This window comes from Cryptotermes secundus, unplaced genomic scaffold (genome assembly GCF_002891405.2).
Source record: "Cryptotermes secundus unplaced genomic scaffold, Csec_1.0 scaffold1942, whole genome shotgun sequence".
Lineage (NCBI taxonomy): Eukaryota > Metazoa > Arthropoda > Insecta > Blattodea > Kalotermitidae > Cryptotermes > Cryptotermes secundus.
In genome coordinates, this window is record NW_019729952.1 from 20,892 (window position 1) to 46,371 (window position 25,480).

The window sequence follows — 25,480 nt, forward strand, 5'->3', positions numbered from 1 at the left end:
CCCCCCCCCCAATGAAGGACTCAAGTGACTGGTCAATGGAATCTTTTGACAGCTGAACAAGTTTCCAAGTTATCAGACAACATATGCAAAGAGACAGATATACAGTACTTTTTATTCAGCTGTATTACTTGATCACCTGCAGAACTGCATTCCTGTAACTTTCTTATATCAACTCACTGTTTAACATTATAAAACTATTATATTTTTCCTGAAAGGATTAAAGCCATATTTTAACGCACAAACCTGCACGAGGTTTTGTTGCTGGGTGGAGTCAACCTTGGTCAAACTGCACAACCCTTCTTGGTACCATACAGCACCTTCAGTTCAGGGAATATGACCTTCCTTATGAGTGCATTGGTTTTCCCAGCCAACATGGCCCGTTGCGGATCCTTCTTCATTGTCTTGATACCTGGTTTGTGTACTAGGAATGCGTTATCCAAGATTTGGAACTCGTAGTCCAGTACACACAGTGCATAGCCCTAAAAAATCAAGAAGCATGTAAACACGGTGACCAAACATTATGATCATCCTAACCATGGCAAAACTTTCAGCCATTCATAGTTTTAAGAAATTCTGTAGGTAACTAAACAACCATGCAGTAAGAGATCCATAAACTTCAACATCACAGTTGATAAGACCAGGGCCTTATGGAAAATTAGGGGTCACACAAACTCTGGATACTGTTAACATTATCAAAAACTAACTTGTCCAACAACAGAATATTAACAACACAGGACTTCAAGATGTGAAACTTTCACGATGAATGCAATAAGTCACAGAGATATTGGATTTTTGGACTTTATCCATTGTCCTGGTTTTTTAGGATAACTAAGAAAAAACACGATGTATGAGAAACTGGTCCAGTGATTGAGACTAGCTCTTCTAAGGGACCCAACAGAATAGGCGTTTTCCCTCACCGGACGGAAACAGATCCAGTTTCCGTAACATCGTGTTTTTTCTTAGTTATCCTAAAAAACCAGGATGATGGATAAACTCCGAAAATCCAATATCTCTGTGTGTTATACACCATTGTCAGAATCCTATAGTAACTACTGCAATAAGTGCTTAAAAATATAAAATATTAAAAAAAAAAATTGCATTTGTATGTGAAGGTGCAAAATGAGTTTTAGATGCCAGTACAACCCTGTTTTCAGTAAATATGGATCACTTTGTGTGGAAACCTCCAAATTTTTCTTTTTGTACAAAAGGTAAAATTGTCCCTGTAAATTCAAATAAAAAATTGAAGATACATAAAACTGTGGGTGACAAAACTGGATAACTCATATCCATGTTTGACTAGGAACTGAGGCACTCAGAACTGGATTATACGTTTCAAATCCTCTCTAATTTTCATCTACTCGAAGTGCAATCTACCAGTTTAAGATGCCATTTCACAAATTACAGTTCCAAGGAGGGACTGAATTTTCTAGTAAAAATATATTTAAATGTTACTGAGAATTTAGTGTGAACTTGAACTCTGACAAACATAGACACAGAGCAGAAGGAAATAAATAAGCTGTTAGTCCAAGTTGTGATGAACAAAGGGCCCTTACCTGCGTCATCTTGTCACTCTTGCCCTCCCAGCTAAGTCTCTCATCATACAATGGGTCATAATGTGTACCAATAAAGATAGGCTCCCAGTGAACAAAGTATCCTGTGCGCTTTCCAATATGAAACACATGCAATCCAGTGGTCTCCTTTGCAGCTATCCACTCCTTTGATTTGGGGATGTTATGACAGCCAGGACACAATTTCTTGTGGAATGGGATTGCAGTTCCATTCTTCAGCATGGTCACCTGTCACAGAAACATGATTACTGATGATTCCTTCAAGACAGAGTGCTGGTGTGATGTTAACATACATGCTAGGTTTGAGGTTCTTGTGGCAGTGACAATGAATATTGTAATGTAGTCTGCTAGATGTAGAAGAATCCTGAAGATGACGGTAGCACATTCCTCTCTAACTAACTACACAGTGTCACAGCTCAGATGACAGTAATCTTCACAGAATATATGCGGTCCAAATGCTCATATCTCCAAAAAACTGTTTGAAATTATTTGGTGTATTTAATTGTAACCTTAGAGAAAATGGATAAGGTGGTATAGACTGGATTCATCTCATTCAGAATAGGGACCAGTGGCAGGCTCTTGTGAACATGATAATGAACCTTTGGGTTCCATAAAATAACTAGAAATTCTTCAGTAGCTCAGAGACTACTGGATTCTCAAGGACTCGGCTCAATGGAGTGAGTAAGCTGGTTGGTTTGTTTGTTAGTTAGCTATTAATGTACTAGGGGTCCACAATATAGTTATGATAACCAAAAATGAAAAAATTAAAAATACAGATTTCAAGAAGCTCATCGAAATAAGCATTTTTCTAGAAACTGAAAACGACTGATAACAGAGAGACTGCTACTGGCAGAACTAGTGCATGAACATGCCAAGTCTCATACAGTCCCATAAACTTTATGGTACACAGTACTGCCAGCATAATACCTTCAAATGAGCTGTGTTCGTCTCCTTACCGCTGAGGGAGTTGGCTCAAGTGGCAACGGTTCTGGAAGTACCAGCTTTAAAGCCAGGCGGGACTCCCAACTATCCTGATTATGGTTTTTTTTTTTTTTGGTTTCCTCCAATCCCTTCATGCAAATGCTCGCGTAGTACCCCAAATCAGACTTTCCTTCCACATCCTTTCTAATTCTCCACTAGTTAATCCGCTTACTACTTACTCTACGTTACAATATAGTACACAGCTTAAGATTAATGTCGTTAAATAAGGCATAAATACATAAGGAAATTGAAGCTTTTATAACTCTACAAATGGAACAGCGTCGTTAAACAACATAAGTCTCAATCTATTGCCTTCATACGCTTCAGCACCTCAGCACAGTTTTACAATGAAAGAAACATCTTAGAAGAAAGCTGCCCTCAGAATAGTTGTGCAGACATGACGGTGGTGAGTTTCTTTTGTTTCGGTGTGGCTCCATGCAGTCACCTTGGCCATACTCCAACAGGCTTCAAGACTAGACTGCCTTCACAGTCACACAGTGGTTTTTGTCTAAACTTTCCTGACCTGCATGCTTCTACAGATATGGATCAACTGTGTGTACTACAACGGCAAATCCGTAGGAACACGAAACAGGGCTAAAACAATATCACAATGGAATTAAAGGCAAACCGCGGGATTAGCAATTAAGGAAAGACATACCTACAGGATCAATTCCCAGATTTCTGAAATCCAGCAAGTTAGGCTCGCAGCAATGATCCTGAAGTGCATTCCAGAGGTACCATTACCGAATTCTGAGGGAAACTAGGGTGCCGGGGCGTGAAGCTGGCTACTCATCTCCATCTCGTACCGAGGAAGAGAATGGTGGAGCTATACCTCCACTCCCTCATATGTCTTCGTGGCGTGGTACTTAATTTAGCACAGTGGCAAATTTTACCTTTTTTTTTGTTTCACAAAATACGGTATTATCCACTCACTCATGGAGCTGAGCCCTTCTTGAGAAGCCGCCAATTGTGCAGCTACTCAATAATTTCCCAGCATTTTTTGGAACCCGAAGGCTCATTACCGTGTTCACAAGAGCCCTCCACTGGTACCTATCCTGAGCCAGATGAATGCAATCCATACCATCCCATCCTATCTCTTTAAGATCCATTTATTATTGTCCACCAACCTACGCCTTTGTCTTCCCAGTGGTCTCTTTTCACCTTGTTTTCCCACCAATATCCTACATGCCTTCCTCATCTCCATTCCTGTGTCATGCCCTGCCCACCTCATCCTCGAGTTGATCATTCTAATTATACTTGAAGAAGAGTACAGGTTTATGAACAGTGATCAAATCAAGGCGGGTAAGACAGACGCAGCATGCAGTGAGTGTAGGGAAGACAAACGCATCTGTCGAAAACCCCGAAAGGAAATATTATTTTAGAGGCCTAAACTCAGATAAAAAGGATAACACAAAAAAGTTCTGAGAAGAACTAACTCTCTATTTTCCTTTGAATACGACACGGACCGAAAAGAAAACGAGACGTACCACAATTCTTCTACTGTTGCATGTGTATTCGTTGCTGCTAGAACATGTTTGCCTAGCAATGATGGGGGGGGGGTTATACATATACACAAACAGAAAGGTGATCTCACAAGCCTACTTTTATGTTTTCAAAATAGGGATGGGAGGCTAAAAATGGATCTTGAAGATGTGGTATGCATTCATCTGACTAATGACAGAGACTTGAAAACAAGGTAAAGCTTTGGTTTTCAAAACAGGCAGCGAATCTTTGGGCAACTGAGCGACACGGAAATGAAACGAATAGCCCTCCATCCTTACAGGCAAATGCCAAGTAACAACTAAAAACAAATGACCTCTTTTCTGCAGTTACAGTTACTGGCTCCGATCGCACTGGCCACTCACTCTAGGATGCATACGGCTTTGGGCACCAAGAATATTGACATCCTGGGTTCGACTCAATCTCAAGGTACAGATCACCGCAATGTTATGTCCAGTCTTGTCCTGTGGCGCCGGTCACGGTGGCCGCGCAGTCTAATGCATAAACTGTCTTCGCCCGCTCGAACACTGGGGTCATGGGTTCGAATTCCACTTGAGGAATGGATGCCTATGTGCGTTTATTTTGTTTGTGCTGTTCTGTGTGTAGATAGCGGCCTTGTGACAGGCTGATCCCCAGTCCAAGGAGTCCTACCGACTGTGTACGGGATTACGAAACTAAAAACGCGGCCACGGCCCAATAAAGGACTATAGAGCCACTGATGAATGAATGGTCATGTGGTGCCTTCTGATGGGCTCTCCGTTGAACCAAATCGTCTAAAAATTTACTATTTCATAATCGTGAATAGGCACAGAATAAGTGGCCTAATGTGTAAAGCGTGAAAAGTCGCTACTAATAATGTAACATTCATAATCACCTCCGTAAATCTCACAACAAAAAATGTGGACTTACAACTATAAAAGTAAACATACTTAATCGGGGGAAGTGATGTAATACTCGTAAATAAAAAGCTAGACTAAGAGGCCCTAATCTGTGAAGCGTGAAGTTAAGTCGCTACTAATAATGTAACATTCATAATCACCTCCGTAAATCTCCTAACAAAAATGTGGATATGCAACTATAAAGGCAAAAACACTTAATCCGTGGAAGTGATGTAATAAATAAAAACATTTCGCAACTCTCTGTTTCATATATCTGTAGTTCATGGAAATAACTTTGCAGTCAACTTTATAAATCGATTCTTGTCAATTTCTTCTCCTGTATTAAAGGTGCAAAGCGAAATATATGGTTACAGTACCACTGAAGAGCTCCGGGTACCCATATAGAAGGTTGGGTGGACCGAAGTGAAAAATCTTGACCCTACCGGGACTCGAACACCGACCTCTCGGTCGTCCAGCCTGTAGCCAGTCGCCATCCCGGCTCCTGCGGGGTACATACTGTTCATTAATGTTTTCATGTAATGTAGGCTTTGTAATCGGGCAACATGGTTACCAAAATGGCTGACCAGCGTTATGCCAACATCTTGCATAAGGAATACGATAATTTAATTATTTATAATATAACAATATAATGTATATAAATAGCCTATTTATGGCTTTAAGTGAAATGAACTTATTATAGGTCAATATGTCTAACAATTGGAAATGTCCATTTTTAGTGAAAGTCTCCAATCTCAAGAAAAAATAAAAATGTTAAATGGCTTCCGCTGATATCAGGTCACAGACAGGCAAACGGACCTCCAAATGAGGAGTAATTCGTTAATTTGTAAGGAACGTCCAAAACAGGGTGCAAACTGACGTAATTTATGTCGGACTGAAGCGTCAACCATGATAGTATTCTTATCAACATAGGCTCATAGGCCGCGCCATAGCTCAAGCGGTTAATCGCTGGCTTCCCAACGCGGAGGCCCAGGTTCAATCCCGGGTCTGGTCAAGTGGGATTTGTGGTGGACAAAGTGGCGCTAGGGTGGGTTTTCTCCGAGTACTTTGGTTTCCCCTGTCAATCCTCATTCCACAAAATTCTCCATCATCATAATCATCCGGGGTAGGCTACAATAGGCCAATCAGTGAACGACGTGCCGAGTAGACCCAGTTGGACTCCACCCACCACTAAACGAATTAAAAAAAAAATAGGTTCATGCTAATGATAATTACCCCATACCTAATTAGAGGGAGTCAACCGCGGCTTACATGAGCTATACCACTGATCCTAGTCACAGTCTCTTCAGCTGTGTGATTACTGCACTTTTGTGACGGCTGTGACGAACATTTAAACAATAAAATTTCAAACAAAAGCAGCAAACAAACAAACTCCGTGGTTTCATTCCGCAAGCGAACTACTCGTGTATCGACCGAGCGACCGCCGCTTTTCGGTGATGTTAGTGCTAATTTTTGCGGATAGAGGGTGTCGCGTGGTAAGCGCAACGAATCCCCACGGCCGTTAATTTCGGTTTTTTAGACCGGAGTCGCTATTTCCTTGAAATAACTCCTCAATTATCCTCACGAGTCTGAGTGGACCCCGTTTCAGACCCATTACTTTTCAGAAAATCTGGTTGCGCCGGGAATCGAACACGGGACCTCTGGATCTGTAGTCAGGAACTCTGACCACTAAACCATAGAGGCGGTCAAACAATAAAAACTTGCATCAGAAAATCACTTTGGGCTAACAAGCTTATCATTACATTAAGGGAACAGAACAGCACAACGAAAAGAAGCCCCTGTTCTAAATTAAACCCAGCACCGTAAAAATGTATGGAGGAGTTGAGGCATGAGTTCAGGTATGCTTGAACTCGGTGGTCAGATCCAAGTCCCAGCCATTTTATCCAATGTGGAGGAGAGAACCTTCGGTATCCACTGGATAGGAGGCTGGTTGGATCCCTAAGCCGGTATGGAGGAGTGGGGGAAGAGATCTTGCCTCTGCCGGGTACGGAACCAAAATTCCTCTATCAAACCCGCAGCAGTCACTATACGGACTGAGCTGAGAATAAATTAGTTGCCCTCTGACGTTTCTTATGGAGACGTTGGCTGCATGACAGACGTTTCCATGGTAACACGGTTTTGATGCTGATCCGTAAGAAGACGCGCAATCGTGAATCGGCGAATGCGAAGATATGTCTGGTTCTCTTGTTACCTTACATTCGTGTGGCATGTAAAAAAAGATATGTTTCAAGGAAAACCACATCATATATTCTGCGTCACAAATGAAGCGATTTTATTACGCCGTGTACAATTTTATCTTTCTGAAAAATGTAGTAGTACAGAGTGTGTCGTAGTTGTAAAAGCTCTCGGCAAATATTGACAACAAAATATAAATAAAATATTTCAGAGCCATATTCTATTTACAGACCAAGAGGATGAATTAATTGTTTAAATTCTGGATGGATCTTCTAATAAAATTAAAGGCGCTACACAGGACGACTGTGATCTGCTTGAACACTTCTGTAACGTTACGAGGCTTCTGCTTTTTGCCGTAAATTTATTATCTAGTATTCCGCCTATAATGCTGTAAGAAACTAATAAAACTTATCTGTTTCGGAGGAGACCGCCTCTGTGGTCTAGTGGTCAGAGTTCCTGGCTACAGATCCAGAGGTCCCTGGTTCGATTTCGGGCGCTACCACATTTCCTGAGAAGTACTGGGCCCGGAACGGGGTTCACTCAGCCTCGTGAGGATAACTAAGGAGCTATATCAAGTAAATAGCGGCTCCGGTCTAGAAACCTGAGATTAACGGCCGTGGGGATCCGTTCCGCTGACCACGCGACACGCTCTGTCTGCTAAAGTTGGCACTAACTTCGTCGACAAACGGCGGTCGCTCGGTGGGTATAGTTCGCTTGCGGACTCAAGCCACGGAGCGGAGCCACTCCTGCAGAAGGAAACGGCAAATTCTTTGAATCGTTACGGCTTAAACGCGATGCGCTACACTAAACCGTACAGTAAGTTCTGTAATGCTACTGATTACATTTTAATACTTATGGAAAGGACGTCACAGAGAGAGCACTGGACAAATGTCACATAAGTAACAAGAGTCTTGCCTAGACTTACGCAGTAGATGACTTCGTGGCTAATACTGTGCACCGTTCACTTAGATGCGACTGCACTGGACAAATGTCATATAAGTAACAAGAGTCGTGCCTAGACTTACGCAGTAGATGACTTCGTGGCTAATACTGTGCACCGTTCACTTAGATGCGACTGCTGCAAGCGTGAAAAACTGTTTCATAAATTATGTACGCCTAATTTATATGTGGGAAGGGCAAAGGAGCTCAAAGCATGAGCGCAGATGTGGCCATCGACAGAGTTTCAATTTATTTGTTACGGGGAAGGATGATGCAATAAAAGCACGTGTACTTATTTACTACCAAATCATTATAGTAAAAAGAGAAAATTAACTCTTTCAGTGCTTCCAACGAGATATCTCGTTAACGAACATCATTTGTATTCCAAACAAATTTTGAATAGCACGCGCGAAAATAATTCTCTTGTGCCATCTCTTGATAATTCAAATAATCAATTACGACGGTGTAATTCTGGTCAGCACAAAATAAACTGCAACGTTTCTTTATTAACGAAATTCGTCACTGAAAGGGTTAAATTGAGACTAAATTCTTGTTCATAATATTACCAAAACTCGTAATAACAACTTCTGACATGAAGACTTACCAGCTGTGTCTTGTTGGCTGGGAGCTCGACTCCCTTCTCAAGCTCAAATATGGGTAAAGGGAATACTTTGGGGTTGGTGTGCAGGAGGGGCGGGTCCTGCCTGCGAACCATGTCAAGGAAGTTCTGAATGAGTCCGGGGCTCGGGTACAGCTCGATATCCGAAGGCAAAATGTAGTGGGTCACTGCGCTCTCCCGGGCCACATTCCTTCCAATGTTGACTGGGTAAAGAATCTTTGCCTTGGTCTTGTAAAGAGCCGCCGAAGAGACATTCGCCCAAGGGGCAGGCAGGGAACAATTGGCAGATTCCTTTATTACACTGCTCGCCGAAGGCACCTGCTTCGGAACATGTCTCGTACCAAAAAACACATGAAAAGTCACAAATTCACTAATTAAAGGCGAGAGACAATCACGCGCATAGCGTATCGCTTCCAATGTGGGAGCGAAATCCGTCCCTGGGGCATGCATTGCCAAAGATACAGGTCCCTGCCACCTTTCTAACAAAGGGACGAGATTATCTAGAAATGTATAGTCTGCGTGAGTCGTATAGGTTATACTCTCATGGCAACGGAACTTTCGGGTGGCTGGGATGTAATTATACAACACCCAGAAATCACTCCGCTGTGCGGTCCGTGGTTCAACGCTTCTATCATGGCACTTCACCGCGTCCTCCAGCTTCTTCATGGTACCGTTAACATATTGTAGAGTTTCCGGCACACTCTGAGAGCTTTTCTGCTCTCTCAAATCCATTACAACAGATTGTTCTGAAGTCGCTACGGATGACGAAGGTTTTGTAGGTTTTTTCGTCGATATTATGATAGACGATGCAACGTCCGAAGCCGAAACTACTGTCGGTGACTGCTTTCCTTCAGAATTAGATTGGCCTCTAGCAGTTGCACTTCTATCTGTATTGTCAAGTATAATGAACTTAGCAGCAGCTGAATTACCGCCTGAAGATGCAGGCTCTAAAGGCAACTGAGAAATGTCGATTGATGCCAAGTTCCTCCCGGAAGCTTGAAGTTCTTCAATGAAGTCGACACCTCCATTCTTGGAGGCGATGTGTCTCCCTACATACAGTAGGACGGCGATGTTGAGGATGATGCTGAGACGCAGCACCCAGTTCCTTCTGGTGAACATGGTGACAGGGAGTGATATCGTCTTCTTCTACCCCGACGTCGACGACGCTGATAGTTGCGACCTTGCAGTTTCAGTGACTGCTTCATCCCAAGTCGCACATCGGCGGCGTCATGTCTCGCTGGGTCACCTCGCTACAGCACACTGAAACGGTACAAATGTGCAAATTAATACTGGGAACATGGAGTCAGGTTCTGAGTCTCATCAGGCAATGTGACCAAACTATGGGGGATCTAGGTTGGTAGTCAATAAATACAGTACAGGCAGAACTCACAAAACCCAACTTCCTGCTTACAAACTTCCATCGTATTGGTCAGAAGTTTCTCACAATTTGAAATATTAAACACAGAGTATTATTTCTATTACATTGCTATTATTATTATATTGCATGTTGTGTTAGCACACAAATAAGTAAAATTAATTGAGTTATAGGCTTTGTTATGATTGGGGCACGCGGTAGCGTAGCCGCTGGCTTCCCACCGCGGCGGCCTGGGTTCGATCCCGGGGTCTGGTCAAGTGGGATTTGTGGTGGACAAAGTGGCGCTGGGGCAGGTTTTCTTCGAGTACTTCGGTTTCCCCTACCAATCTTCATTCCACAATCACCCTCGCCTATCATCTGGGGCTGGTACAATAGGCCGTCCCACCCCACTAGCAATAAAAAAAGTTACAAGTCCAAACGATTTCAAGAAGAATACATGTAATAACGAAGAACAAACAAGAGTAAGATTTGGTATGGACAATTTAACAGCTCCTGAAGAAACAGCAGAGCAATAATGTAGAAACACAGCTGCTCTTCGTACACTATGTAAAATATTTTATTCGGTTTTAAGAAACAAATTATGGGAAATAATGAATGGAAAAGGATTTCCCAGATATCCCGTTGCTAAGAAGCGACTCTATAAATAACAGCCGTTGCTAGGTAATACCCGCAACATACAGGCACGCAACAATAGAACTGTGTTTTCTGTTGGCCCGTGTTACATAAAGACTATGACCGTAAGGGTTCAGTTGAAAAAAAAAATCTCCGGTCGTGAAATTCAAGAGGCTTGACGCCAAAACGAACTGATAGCCAGTTAACTGTCAGTCGTAAAGTAACTTTGACTTGAAATCAGCAGAGTTGTGGGACATGTAGCAGACAGTTGGGGCGTAAGCGTTAAGATCCGTTACCAGGAAACGGTTCGGTAACGACGACAGTGTTACGGTCCGTTACCAGGAGACGACTAGTGCAATAACGCAAACTGGGAAGACCTGAAGTGTGCTCTAGTTATTCCTAGATGGTGCAGAACAGTGAAGTGCTGTGACTATTTGTAGTCAGAAGCAATAAACATTCAGTGGATTCGATAGTCCCTACATACCGTGCATCTAGTCACTATCATTTGAAAATTTGCAAACAAGAGAATATAAATTTGTATTATGGAGGGTAACCGACAACAAAGAAGTGTTTGCATTCTTCATGTAAGCTTTCATCTACTTGTATTGTTGTTCGCTGCGGTAGGTACAACATACGTATGTATGCAGGTTATATCTTCCTTTGGGCGTAACACAGAAGACAGAGTGCAAGCTGATGTACTCAGGCAAGAAGTCAATTTTCTCAGAGGAGAGCTGTCTAACGGGCTACTTGGCTTGGGAGAACTGCAGAGGGATCTTTCACATTTACTACAGAGAGTGGATACAGCAATCGAAGCTTCACGAGAAGTACCCAGCAACTTCGATGATACTTCTAAGAATGTGAAACATCCAACTGAGTTTTATGATACCACTGCGACAGGCCAACTAGACTATGCCTTGGAAAGTATGGGTGGTTCTATAGTATCTACACGCGATACCAAGGATTACAGGTCATCATGGTTTGGAACATGTGAACACCCAGTACAACGAATCATTCAGGCCTGTGTCGTGCCTGGTGACTGCTGGGCATTTGAAGGCTCAGGTGCTGTTGTGATTCAAATAACTGGTAAGGTCCACATCACCGCAGTGTCTATGGAGCATGCTTCACGTGACGTGTTACCTGCAGGAGCATTATGGAGCGCACCAAAGGATTTCTCTGTATGGGGATTGTATAGCCTTAATGATGAAGGACACTTTTTTGGAAACTTCACCTACGATGTTGACGGCAGCCCTCTACAGTACTTTCCAATTCAGGAAGTGTCACCATATCCTTTTCATTTAATAGAGCTCAGGATTCATAGCAATCACGGTAACCCAACGTACACCTGCCTATATCGCTTCAGGGTACACGGACGTAAGGATAATCAGGGAGCTGCTCAAACGTCATCAAACTGAAGGTGAATAACATTGTGTTACCTACAAAGTTACGTGTCTATGCTGCAGACGACAATGAATATGTACTCCAGTGGTGTATAACCGATCATAACGATCGTCATTTATGTTAATCAAGATTTAGATTTATGTGGTGAAAAAGAAATAAGGAGACATAGTCTGATTCTTATACTTATATGGTAACTTATATCCATTCTTGTGCTATCTAGAGTGTATTTCACTGGATTGGGGGCACGCGGTAGCGTAGTTGGTTGAGGCACTATGCTACAAGCCGGAAAGTCGCGGGTTCAAGTCCCGATGAGGACACTGGATCTTTTTTTCAATTGGCGTAATCCTTCCAGCCGCACATGGCCCTGGGGTCGACTCAGCCTCTAACAGAAATGAGTACCAGGAATATTATTGGAGGCAAGGGGCGGCCGGCGCGTAAGGCTGACAACCTTGCCGCCATCTAGGAGCTGACTGTCTAGAAAATGTGGGAACCTCAACATCTCACAACCCTATGGGCCTCCACAGCCTGTTACACGGATACCTTTACTATTTTTTTAATTATTTCACTACATTAATTCTAAGGATTTGGACACTGATAAACCTAACAGATGTGAACAGTTGGCTACATAATTTGCCTGCACGAGATGACAATGCAATTAACTTGTTGCGAGTTTCAAGTCTCCAACTGCCTAATAAATAAATTTCATTGACTGAAATAATTTGTCTTGTGAACCCCAAATTTTAAAGGTAACCAGTCAAGCTAGGAGAAGGGAGGCAACATCGTTTGAAATCGACGGCTTGCAGAAACAGATGACTTCAAGCGGCGTCCCATCGAAGTCTTCATCAACTTCTAGTGCAGTACAGACACCAAACTGCGTCGCTCAGTGGTACGCATGTATATAATGTAATTAAGACTCAACTTATCACGTCAGCCTACAGGGACTGACAATGTAACAAAGTAGCAACCAGTATAATCATTGTTGAAATATAATATTGAAGTGAAACCCGCAACGCAATGAGAGATATATTTGTAATTCAATCAGTGAATATAATAAAACTGATGGTTCTTTGTAACTATGACGTGTAATCAAAGTCATGGTGTCCTACTGTCTTGTCGAAGCAAGGCTCGTTAAGCTCTGAGCAGGAGTCCCATCTCTGTCCCACTACACGTGCATCGGCCTTCACTTATTCTCTTTCACTCTGGACCCCTAAATTTTGTAAACATACGAGTATTTAGCTCACTGCCGCCCACAGTAACTAGTCTCCTGGTCCTAGCATCCGGTTCTGAAACATCTGGGAAGACCTCAACAGTGTTAATAGAGCGAGTAAGTGGAAGTAATAGCCGGCCACGGTAGCCGAACGGTCTAAGGCGTGCACTCTCTTCGCTCGCTCGGAAGTCGGGATCGTGGGTTCGAATCCCACTCAGGGTATGGATGTTTGTGTGCGTTTTTCTGTTTGTCTACAGGTAGAGGCCTTGCGACGAGCTGATCACTCGCCCAAGGAGTCCTACCGAATGGGTAAGATCTAGTAAACCGAAGTGAAACGGAGAGTTTCATGGAGGTAGGCCTAGACCCAAAATTGGGGCTGTAGCGCCACAGAAAAAAAAAGTGGAAGTAATAGGTGCATCATCGACGTCAGATAAGACTCAGTTACATAATTTGAGCCCGAAGAGAGACTCACAACCAGAAGTTAATTTATGAAGTGCCTCTCAACTAGTGCCCACAACTACGCCATTGCTGGAACAGTTATAAGTGGAAAATACAATGTCCGTAGTATAACAGAATTTCTGGGACACTGAAATACAATTACATTGTTACACAGAAGCTGAAAATCTGGAATAGTGTAGCCAGAAGAGACCGGCCGTTGCTAGGTAATGGCCCGTACACACGCAACTGAGAAATGCGTCACGTAAGAAATGACGCCACCCAACAACAGTAGAAGGGTTGCTAATGGCGTTCTCTGTGCGTCCGCTTCGAAGTTATATGACTCGACCGACCGGGTTCAGTTCAGTTAGTGAGTGCAGTGCAGTTGAGTAGAGTGGAGAGAAGTGGGTTGGCTGGTGAGCAATCAGAGGACTGGTGCAGTTCAGCTGCTGTTAGACGATGGTAGCTGAGGCATGGGGATAGTTCAGGAACCCGAAGTATGAGGAACGTCCGCCGTTGTAAGCCGTTACCAGGCAACGGATAGTGGAGACTAACTAGTCTGTGTGTCATAGTGATTTGTAAAGTGTAGTTACGAGTTGTGTGTTAAAGTGGTCAACAGATCCGATTGCCAATTGAATCCCCGTCGACAGCCACACTGTAAGACCTAACAATTGCTATTACAAGTGGTTGGATTGGAAACTGCATCGGTTCTTGGTCGTTATACCGCCATACTACAAAAATGGTAGAAATGATGGAACGTCTTCCACTGCTAAAAGTGACGGTACACACAGCAAGCACCGTACTTTATGGGGTTAGTAAACAAAGAGGCCGGTCACGATAGCCGAGCGGTCTAAGGCATGTACTGTCTTCGCTCTCTCGAAATTCGGGATCGTGGGTTAGAACACCACACATGACATGGATGTTTGGTGTGTGTATGCGTTTATTCTGTTTGTGCTGTCCCGTGTTTAGGTAGAGGCCTTGCGATGAGCTGATCACTCGTTAAAGGAGTCCTACCGTCTGTAAAATGATAAAAAAAAAACCTCGACACAGTTGGGTATAAGAGGAACGGGTTAAGTAAGTAAGTAAACAAAGATTAATGAAGAAATTAAATATTAATTCATGTTGTGGTCTTCCGGATGTTGACATCTGTACAGGGCCGTCACCGACGTTTCGAGGGAACCTGCTGAGTCAGTTTTTATTCCCATTCCACGTATATAATCGGTTCTCTTAATTACTCCACCGTGTGATGTAGAGACAGCTCCAACGTGAACATTTCTCTTCCAATAGACGGAAGCGGGTTCCTCCGAAACGCCGGTAACATCCCACAAGTGTGGGCGGTGCCATAACTCGTCATATTCACTGCATTCGAAAGGTGCAGCGTTCGAATCTCGGCCGGGATGTTGTCTTGAAATAGGCCACATCCGCTTCATTCCACGGCCTTTACAATTCATAACCATCCTACTGTTCTATGCAACACAACCTGAGCTACTGCCCGCGTTGCTGAATAAGCCATAAATACATCTTCACCGCCGTGGAAAAAATAACAGCTCTCACAAACAGAACAATCTGTTAAGATTCTAATTAATATTCTGAGAGAGTGCAGTATATAAAAAATAGGCTATGACGAAATATGATAACATCGAGGAAGCAACAGCAGAGGTCGACGAGACGACAAAACAAAGCTTAATAACCCCCTCTGCCGTTACAACACGCTGTCAATATTATTTGAAGAATGGAAACGCATTTGAATTCAAAATGTCATGGTCCATAGTGGCAAACTTGGAAAACAAACACCGTCCCAAATAACTACAGCCTTGTTACACACAGTGTCTCTAACTCAAAATACGACAGTAAGTCACAGTAAGGCAAAACGGTGACTTTGTCCTTGTGCTGAAATACTGCTTCATGAAGGCGTATGTACATGCAAGTGGAGATGAAGATCCATGCTTTCCCGATCTCTATAATAGAAGTGTTCAACTTCACGCTCCGTCCGCTTCATCACCGGGAATAGGGGACCCCAGTGTCCAGCAGATATCAAGCTGAGTGGTTTTTAAAAGCGTCTGGACGCAGCAGCAAAGGGAGACATATCTGCGTCCGTCTTTAAGCCACTAATTAGTTACTCCAATGACTGAACTATCTCTGTGCAAGTGGATGAAGGTCAATGGTTAGTGTCAGGAGTAGAATGAAACTGAGGTCCTTTGTACTTTGGCCTCAAACGTGCCTGTTGTGCCAGATGATAAACGAGCATGGGAGTCTTCACGGAATAATAATCGTCAGGGAAACCCCGAGTTTCTCGGAGAACACTGCCAATTTGTTCGTCACAGATCCCATATGAAATAACCTGGGATTGGCCCAAGACCTCCGTGACGAGAAGCCGGTGGCTAAGCTCCTGAGCTATGTCCACGGCCCAGAAGTAACGTGGGTAATCCGTCACTGGCATTGTCGCAGTACTGAGCTGGGAGAACAGTGTGTGTGGACTGAAGCCCAAGCTACAGGAATGCAAAACAGGACGCCGCTCGCCAGAGGGTGCACTTGTATTCAAGATGTGTAAAGTTCAGTTACCCTGAGTCCTCCAGTCTTTGGCCAGACATTTGTGGTTTATTACATACATGAAGACAAGCGTCTTCCAACAGCGAACAACCACTTGCTTCTTCAAATACCAACTATCTTCCTGGAGAGACCGGCCTCTTTAACAAACGGCGTGAGCAAACTGAACATCGGCCTGTACGTGCTTCGTATGTGAAAATTACTGCTTCATTTTCTCTCTCCTCTCGCTCCCACTTTGGGGCACAGGGCTTATTTCTGTTTCTTGGTCATTTTACAGACGGTAGGACTCCTTGGACGGTGATCAGCTCGTCGCAAAGCCTCTACCTAAAAACAGGACAACACAAAAACACAGAAAAACACATATACATACACACACCAAACATCCATGCCCTGAGTGGAATTCGAACCCACGATCCCGGCTTTCGAGCGAGCGAAGACAGTACATGCCTTAGACCGCTCGGCTGCGTTGTATTATGTTGGGCCATGTCTCTTGTCGCCGGTCACGGTAGCCGAGCGGTCTAAGGCATGTACTGTCTTCGCTTGCTTGGAAACTGGGATCGTGGGTTCGAATCTCACTCAGGGCATGGATGTTTAGTTTGTGTGTGCGTTTATCTGTGTTTGTGTATAGGCAGAGGCCTTGCGACAAGCTGATCACCCGCCCAAGGGGTCCTCCCTAATGTGTAAGATCTAGAAAAACCTAAGTGAACGGAGAAGTTCATGGAGGTAGGCCTAGGCCCAGTGGGGCTTTAGTGCCAAGAAAAAAAATGTCTCTTGTCTGAGACATTGCGTGCGAAGCCTGTGTATTCTGGCAGAAATTCAAGCCAGGTTAACATCAGTAAACATCACTTTTTGAACCAGTTTGAAAACGACCAGAAAATTAAGGACAACCATTGCAGTTTCAGCGGAAAGGGAGTTTGAGCTCATTAGTGTTACACGCAGTTCTTCTAAAGCGGCCTACTTCAGCGGTGAATGGGAGAGAAGGCTTCAGTGTTACATGTTTATACAGTAAGTAATGAGGTCATTAGTGAACCATACACAGACGACATATCACAGGACTTGCACTGCAGCGGGGCGGATGGTAGTAACGTGTGACGAACCAGAGGTAAAGGTCACACTGCGGTTCTGGGGAAGAAAAAAAGAAAAAAGAAAAGAGAGAGAGAGAGATCGGGCTCGAAGTCTTTCTCCTTGCCGAAACGCTTTTCCTTTACAGCCAATTTCCGTGTGATCGAGAAGATGAGTATTCACGCAACAAAAGATGTGCTGAAGAGCGCTATCTTCTGTGCAGATCGTTGGTTGAATTTCAGCGAACTACTCGGAGTTACATCCCAGCTGATAATGGGGCTCATGACCAGATATTTATTACTGTTTGACAATTACGGTCTTGATTTTGTGTGGCGCCCTCTCTGACGAGAGGACGGGTATGTCGTTTGTATATGCTGCTGGTCCTTGCCAGTGCAGTCTTTCTTGGGTCCGAGTCCCTTGAGACTTGTGACCATATTTTACTGTCTCACAATTGAGACTTCTCTTTTCGTCGCCTCTTACGACTCGCAGGGTCACGGTGGAGGTATTCGACCCCGCCTCCACACAGGGAAGCTGTGATGCCAAAGTCAAAGTCACATTGCGACTGCGGCCAGTCAGTCAGCAAGTCTTGGTGTCGAGCCCCATGTGGGGCTTATGACCAGATATTTATTACTGTTTCACATTTACGGTCTTATTTTTGTGGGGCGCCCTCTCTGACGAGAGGACGGGTCTGTCTTTTGCATATGCTGCTGGCCCTTGCCAGCGAGCTGTGATGCCGAAGTCGAAGTCGTTCCTGGAATCTCTAGTCTTCGCACCGACCACACAGAGAAGTCTCTATTGTTGGAACGTGTTTATCGAGCGATTGCATAGCGACGGTCATGCCGCACTCCCACTGTTGCCTTACGTGTAATCGGTCGTGAGGTGTTTCGCGGTCAGTTACCTAGAAACGCTGCGACATCCACGATACAATATGATTGTATCTCCAATAGCTTTTACTGCAGTGAAGAGAACTGAAATTCCTCACTAGCTCAAGTATTTCATTATTAAAAAAAACTTTTACATTCTTCTTTTCTTTTCTCTCTCGATGCGACTACTGTTGTGTCTGAAGTGAAGTTTTTCATATTTTATTCGTGAATTGGAGTGCATTATGCAACCAATTTATCAATGGTTCTTTAAAGAACACTGAACAATCACATCAGAGAAAAACTTTTGTGAACTGGCAGTAACCAACAGGAAGAAAACTTACGATGCGAGTAACATATAAAAGCGAAGCTTGGCCTCTTTTTTTAACATGAGACATCAGATGAAATAAGATATTCTGGCAATTTGAAAACTTTTCCCATCAAATTTTGCTAGATAGGACAGGATAAAACAAGACTGACAAAGAGCATAGTGTACAGTGTATCAAATAAAGGCATGCCACTTTTACGTACAAAGAGGTAAAGGTATCCATATGATTAGGAGCCACATCCTGACAACGAACTGGGGCGTGGCGGTGAAGTTCCATATGTTCTTAACTTCAGAGGAGGGTTTTAACTGTCGACCGAGTTTACTCTAACAGAAAGATCACAATGTATAAATAACAAGTGGTTGGATGGGTGTCAGAATTCAACTCTGGCCGTCCATTCTCGTACATGTCACGTCTTCGTATATTTGTGAAGTTCAGTTCAGAATGCAATGGGCATTTTTAGCCTGCTTTATTTTGAAAAAATAAAAGTAGGCTTATGAAATCACCTTGCTGTCCGTGTGTATGTGAATCTCTCCCTAGCAAAGTTCGAATGCCTGACCCAATCGTTATGAAATTTGGTACGTGTATCATGGCACCTAAGCCAATCTAAACGGCAACTCCCTCCCATTAGTAATACCAACATTACATCCTCTAAAACTGCCGAGGCAGAACATTAATATTGCTCGAACTCTCATGTATCAATCTTGATGAAACTTGGTAAGTACATGATGCCACATTAGGCGATCTGAACAGCGTACTTCAGAAATCGCTTCCATGAGTAATACCAACATTACAACCTCTAAAATCATTGCGGTAATAATCTGCATATTACCTGAATGCCTGAAACGATGGTTATGAAACTTGGTATGTATACGTCATGCCACATGAAGCTATCGGCGTAGCTAATAAATCCCTATCAGTAATACCAACACTACAGCCTCTAAAATTATTGCGGTAATAACTTCCATGTTACTTGAATGCCTGAACCAATCATCATCTCAACGGCGTACTTCATTAACTCCATCCCACAAGTAATATCAATATCAGAGCCTCTCAAATTACTGAAGCAAAACCTTAATACAGAATGTCCGGATGAAAGGCATCCAAAATAAAAAAAATATATATATTATCTCGGGAACAAATTGTCATACATGTATCCGGTTTATGTCATCGGAAAGGAAAAATATGAAAGTTTTTTTTCATGCTCGGCTTACGCGCATGCACCACCACATTTCTGCCACCATGTTAGGAACCACCAGGACAGAGAGATGGCTGGGATATGAATTGGCAGAGGTGGACCAATCGCTTGGCCTCCTAGGTCGCCCGATTTAACCCCAGTGGCTTTTTCTTGTGGGGATATGTGAAGAATTGTCTACCAGGTTAAGATCAACGACCTGCAACACCTGAAAGCCCGCATAAGGGACGCTGTGGCTACGGTAACACCAAACATATTTCAAGCCCGGATATTTGTCGTGCCACCAAGGGAGCCCACATTTAAATTTAATGAGAAAGTTATATACGCAGAAAAAACGCTGATAGTTTCCCTTTGTAGTGGTGTAAGCCATTAATGTGTATAATAAATTCTTTCTGAGTTATAATGATTTTATCTTGGATACTTTTCATCCGGACACCCTGTATTGCTCGAACGCCTTTAGCAGTCTTCATGAAAGTTGGAATGTAATACTCGTAATACATGAAGCCATCCAAAAGCATACTTAATATAATTCCCTCCTTCAGTAACACCAACACTGCAGTCTCTCAAAATACTTAATATAATTCCCTCCTTCAGTAACACCAACACTGCAGTCTCTCAAAATACTTAATATAATTCCCTCCTTCAGTAACACCAACACTGCAGTCTCTCAAAATACTTAATATAATTCCCTCCTTCAGTAACACCAACACTGCAGTCTCTCAAAATACTTAATATAATTCCCTCCTTCAGTAACACCAACACTGCAGTCTCTCAAAATACTTAATATAATTCCCTCCTTCAGTAACACCAACACTGCAGTCTCTCAAAATACTTAATATAATTCCCTCCTTCAGTAACACCAACACTGCAGTCTCTCAAAATACTTAATATAATTCCCTCCTTCAGTAACACCAACACTGCAGTCTCTCAAAATACTTAATATAATTCCCTCCTTCAGTAACACCAACACTGCAGTCTCTCAAATTGTATTATGTTATTAAGCATTTACGTATTACGTATCTGAATAATAAAACATACATTTCGTATAAATAGCATAACATTGTATTCATAATATACAGTACGAAACCCTGGAGGACGTGACATGGGGATAAGTAGCAGGAGGAAGAGATAATTACATAATGAAGAGCCCTATTTGTGCTCTTCAAACGCAGAGTGCCCTCAAAGTCACTCAGACCGTATACTCTTAACCGTCCTCTACAGTAAGGCTGGGGCCACACGAGCGCACAAAATGGGTCCGTTGTAGAAATAAAAAGAGAGGCGAATGCTACGCTTTCTTCTGGCTCCATTGCAGACAAAAAAAAATACGCACCGCATTCTGCAACTGTGTGGTGTCCTTAGCAACGTCCGCCACAAAGTACGTTCGTTGCAACGGACGTACTTCGTGCGCTCGTGTGGCCCCCAGCCTAATGGAACAGTTCACTGAAATGAATATGGTTTGCGCCAGCAAATTTCCAACTGTGTTTCTCTCACTGCACGACAGACGTATACCAAGTAACAGATTCCATTCCGTCTCTGGAGTTACTGTTACCAACAGCTGGAGTTATCCGCTGTTTGGGTTGGCCATTTGCCTAGTTTACCCATACACGGCTCTTCTGACGTAACTCTACAAGAAAAAGTTGCGGAGTCGTGAAATTTGGCGATTTCGAAGACCAACTAATGGGATCTCACCTTTCCGCCCACTGCCCAGACCGGGCCACTACTTTTTCTAAAGTGCTGTGTACAGTGTGCTGGGCTGGTGGCCAACTTATGTGAACTCGAACAGAACATCGCTGCAGCTGTGATAACGACAAACCAGAGATTTGCTGAAGTTAGTTTTCTGTCGTGCCGTGCAGGGAACGCACGCGGAAATCTAGTGACAGGAACGTTCTGTGTCATTTCACTGAACTGTCTGTTCAGTATTTTTCTTTCTTACTTCTAGTGGGGTGGGACTAAGTCCCTTGTACTGCGGTCACTTCTGGCCTATTGTACCAGCCCCAGATGATAGGTGAGGGTGATTTTGGAGCAATTGGTGGAATGAAGATTGGCAGGGGAAACCGAAGTACTCGGAGAAAACCTGCCCCAGCGCCACATTGTCCACCACAAATCCCACTTGACCAGACCCGGGATCGAACCCGGGCCGCCGCAGTGGGAAGCCAGCGACTAACCGCTTGAGCTATGGCGCGGCCCTGTTTGTTCGGCAAGTATGGTAATGAATAAAACACAGCCTTCTGAAAGCCCTGAGTGACTTTCTGGACACTATATTATTCGGATGACTAAAAGAAAGGATGAGATTGGGCGGAGTATTAGCATGAATAGAAGGCGAGAAATGCATAAAAATTTGTCTATGTGAAAGAGAACAGAAGCAAGAACTTGATATAGATGGAAGGACAATATTAAAGTGAACCTTTTACTAAATAGGATAGATGTCTGACCTGCATTCCAGTAGCTGTGTGTTTTGAACACAACAATGAACTTTCGGGTTCCATAAGAGGGGGGTTCTTAAAGAGCTAAGCAACTCTCAGTCTCTCAAAAACGACTCCACTACACGCAGTTATGGAACTGTATATGATGTACAGATGCTGACTGTGTGAGAAGACAGCACAGTTTGGGTTCGGATAAAACATTAAGAGTAAAGAAGGAAAACCACGTTAACGCACAGTAAGAGCAGCATTTGGCTCTGTGCGTCACTTGTTCCAGTTCTTTCGAACGCGAAATTTTACAGGATCTCTCCGTTGCACTGGTCTTAACGTAACAAAGTTACTACTTTATTATTAAACAAAGGATTCGGGATAGCTCAGTCGGTATAGAGACGGGCTATGGGCTGGACGGTCCGGGTTCGATACCCGGCAATACATGATTTTTTTCTTCTCCACAGGGTCCACTCTGGGACCCACCCAACCTCGTATCCAATGGGTACCGGGCACTCTTTCCTTCTGGGGTAGAGCGATATGGGCGCAAAGATTGCCACTTACCCCCATCTAATGTCGAGGTCAAGAAACATGGAGCTATACCTCCACTCCCCAACACGTTTACATGGCATAAGTGCTTAACTAATTAAGCACAAGGATAAATTTTCTTTACCTTATTATTAAACAAATGCCTTCGGACATGCCAATAGAGCATGGATTGTCTGGAAAATTGTCTCTGACGTTAGCCGAATTCCGGCTGGGTCTCTCTTCTCTTTTTAATTCTCCAGTTCCCCTCATCAAAACGCTCCTCTCTTCTTAAACAGGAAGACTGGAATAGTTTTAGATTACATATCTCGTGTGTTGGAGGCGCCAGGATCTAATATCCACATGATCGATACATTCGCGACAAAAAAAAAACCTACGTGGCTTTCGTCCGCAAGAGAACTATACCGACCGAGCGACCGCCGCTTGTCCGCGAAGTTAGTGCCAACTTTAGAGGATACAGGGTGTACGTTGGTCAGCTCACTGAATCCCCACGGCCGTTAATTTCGATTTTCTAGACCGGAGCCGCTATTTCCTTGAAATATCTCAATTATCGTCATGAGGCTGAGTGGAATCCGTTCCAGGCCCACTACTTCTCAGAAAATCTGGTAGCAACGGGAATCGAACCCGGGACCTCTGGGTATGTAGCCAGGAACTCTGACCACTATACCGCAGATTCGTGACTAACGGAAAAATAAAGTCACGACCGGTATTCACATCAGCCCCGAATACCGCATTCAGTGTCACATAACCAAAGCATTTGGCGCAATGCTGTGCAACTGAACAAGAAACAATTAAATACGTCACAAACTCAGTAAAACCCAAACGGAAAAGCGGACATGTAAAGCTCTGAGCGGAGAAACTTGGAAAGCAGAAATTCTATAGCCCCCCACACTCGGTTATCATGACAGTCTACCGTACAATCCACGTCAAATTTCAATTAACGAAAGTGAAAGATAAGGAAAATCAATTTCCTAATGCGTTTTCCCCAGGAGAAACCCTCAACGTTTCAACCGGATCCAGAGGCCTTCACTAAAATAATTACACACGTTCTGTTGACATTCCATAATGTAGTACGTAACACAGCCAGTGGCGTTCTTTGAAGTTTATTAAGCTTCCCAGTACTTTAAAGTAGGAACAAGCAGTTCTGGGAAGAACTAATTGTATACGTTTTTCTGTTATGTGTTCGCTGCCGGTGTAGCGCAGTCGGTATAACGAATGGCTACGGGCTAGACGACTGTGCGATCGGAGTTCGAGTCCTGGTACGGGCAAGAATTTTCTCTTCTCCAACTCGTCCAGATCGGCTCTGGGGTTCTCCCAACTTCCTATCCAATGGGTACCGAGGGCTCTTTCCCCGGGGGCGTCAAGCTAACCACTCACCTCGAACTAGTGCAGAGGTCAAGAAAATGTGGATCTATACATCTACTTCCCCATTTGCCTTCGTGGCGTAGTGCTTAAATTCGTTGAGCACAGGGACAACTTTACCTTTATTTTTTACCTAAAGTGTATTCGCTGCTACGGGTACGTTTTACTCAGCCGATGCCTAGCAACGATAGAAGGGCTACAAATGCAAACACAGACTGATTGGAGGCATTTATGAAGTAGGCTGTTGAGATGGCCTCAGGTGCCATGATATACATACCAAGTTTTATAAAGACTGCTTCAGGCATTCAGAAGTTGATGGGGGGGGGGATACAGAGAGAGACAGAGAGCATGCTGATATCATTTTCTAAAAATGAGGAAAGAAAATTAATTACAGTTTCCTCCAGTAGAATCTGTGTGTTTGAGGGAGATTCCATTTATGGCTTCATGTAATCTATCGCGGTAGCGCAGTTGGTTGAGGCACTACGCAACAAGCCGGAAGGTCGTGGGTTCCATTCCCTATGAGGTCATTGATTTTTTTTTAAATTTACCTAACCCTTCCAGCCGCACCATGACATTGGGTCGACTCACCCTCTTAACAGAAATGAGTACCAGGAATCTTCATGGGGATAAAGAGCGGCCGGTGCGTAAGGCTGACCTCACCGCCATTTGTGAGCCGACTGTATAGAAAATGTGGGAGCTTCGACGTTTAACAAACCTATGGGCCTTCACGGCCTGCTACAGGTATAGCTTTACCTTTTTTTATACTTTAATATAGATCAATATGGCTAAAAATTAACTGTTAAACATATTTTGTATAAGTCTTCCATACATACTCTCAACAAGACCTGCGAAACGGTGTATGGTATACATGGAAGGGTCCGCCGGTGGTCTTAAGAAACCCGCACTTAATTGTCGACCAGTATGGCTAAAAGTTGGAACTGTGTAGACAATTTGTAGTTTCTGTTATCAGGAGTTATTTATATAAACCTGGTGCCTCATAAACACCTGACTGATTTCAAGTACTCTACTTATTATAACTCGCGGATACAGCGCCAATCTGCGGCGGAAAAGAGAACCGCTGCTTTGCCGGGAAACCTAACGCTGACTATGAAAAATAAGACAAAGAAATTATTACTACATCTGATGTATCTTTAGAAATATAAGTGTACTTAAAATCGGTCAGGTCATCATGAAACACCCAGTGGTAACGGCCCACTCGTGGCAGATTCCTACAACAAAATTTATGGCCTCTGTAATAAAATGCACCGCCCTCTAAATTAGAATAGTTCGTTGCATATAATTAGAACTGTAAAATAAATTGATATGCAAATATAAACTGCTTGCTTCCCAGTAATTTGGTAGGTCGGTGCCAACGTTTCGGCGGAATATAATGCTTCCCAGTAGTTTGGTAGGTGGGTACCGACGTTTGGGCGGAATATAATGCTTCCCAGTAGTTTGGTAGGTGGGTG

General features: G+C 43.5%; 2 protein-coding genes across 4 annotated transcripts in view; one reads left to right on the forward strand and one right to left on the reverse strand.

Moving 5' to 3' along the window:
* The window catches only part of LOC111865924 (beta-1,4-glucuronyltransferase 1), a 220,766-nt gene that overhangs the window by 9,805 nt on the left and 185,481 nt on the right, over nt 1–25,480 (reverse strand). For all 3 annotated transcript variants that reach the window (XM_023854370.2, XM_033752035.1, XM_033752034.1), the window contains exons 2-4: nt 8,664–9,938; nt 1,554–1,796; nt 244–479 (exon numbers count right to left, since the gene is read on the reverse strand). In XM_023854370.2, coding sequence (XP_023710138.1) covers nt 282–479; nt 1,554–1,796; nt 8,664–9,797 — 1,575 coding nt within the window. In that variant the 5' untranslated portion in view covers nt 9,798–9,938 and the 3' untranslated portion in view covers nt 244–281. The remainder of the gene's footprint in view (nt 1–243; nt 480–1,553; nt 1,797–8,663; nt 9,939–25,480) is intronic.
* Nucleotides 11,307–12,077, forward strand: LOC111865925 (SUN domain-containing protein 1). Its single transcript, XM_023854371.1, has one exon. It carries the CDS (start codon nt 11,307–11,309, stop codon nt 12,075–12,077), a length of 771 nt encoding a protein of 256 aa, XP_023710139.1.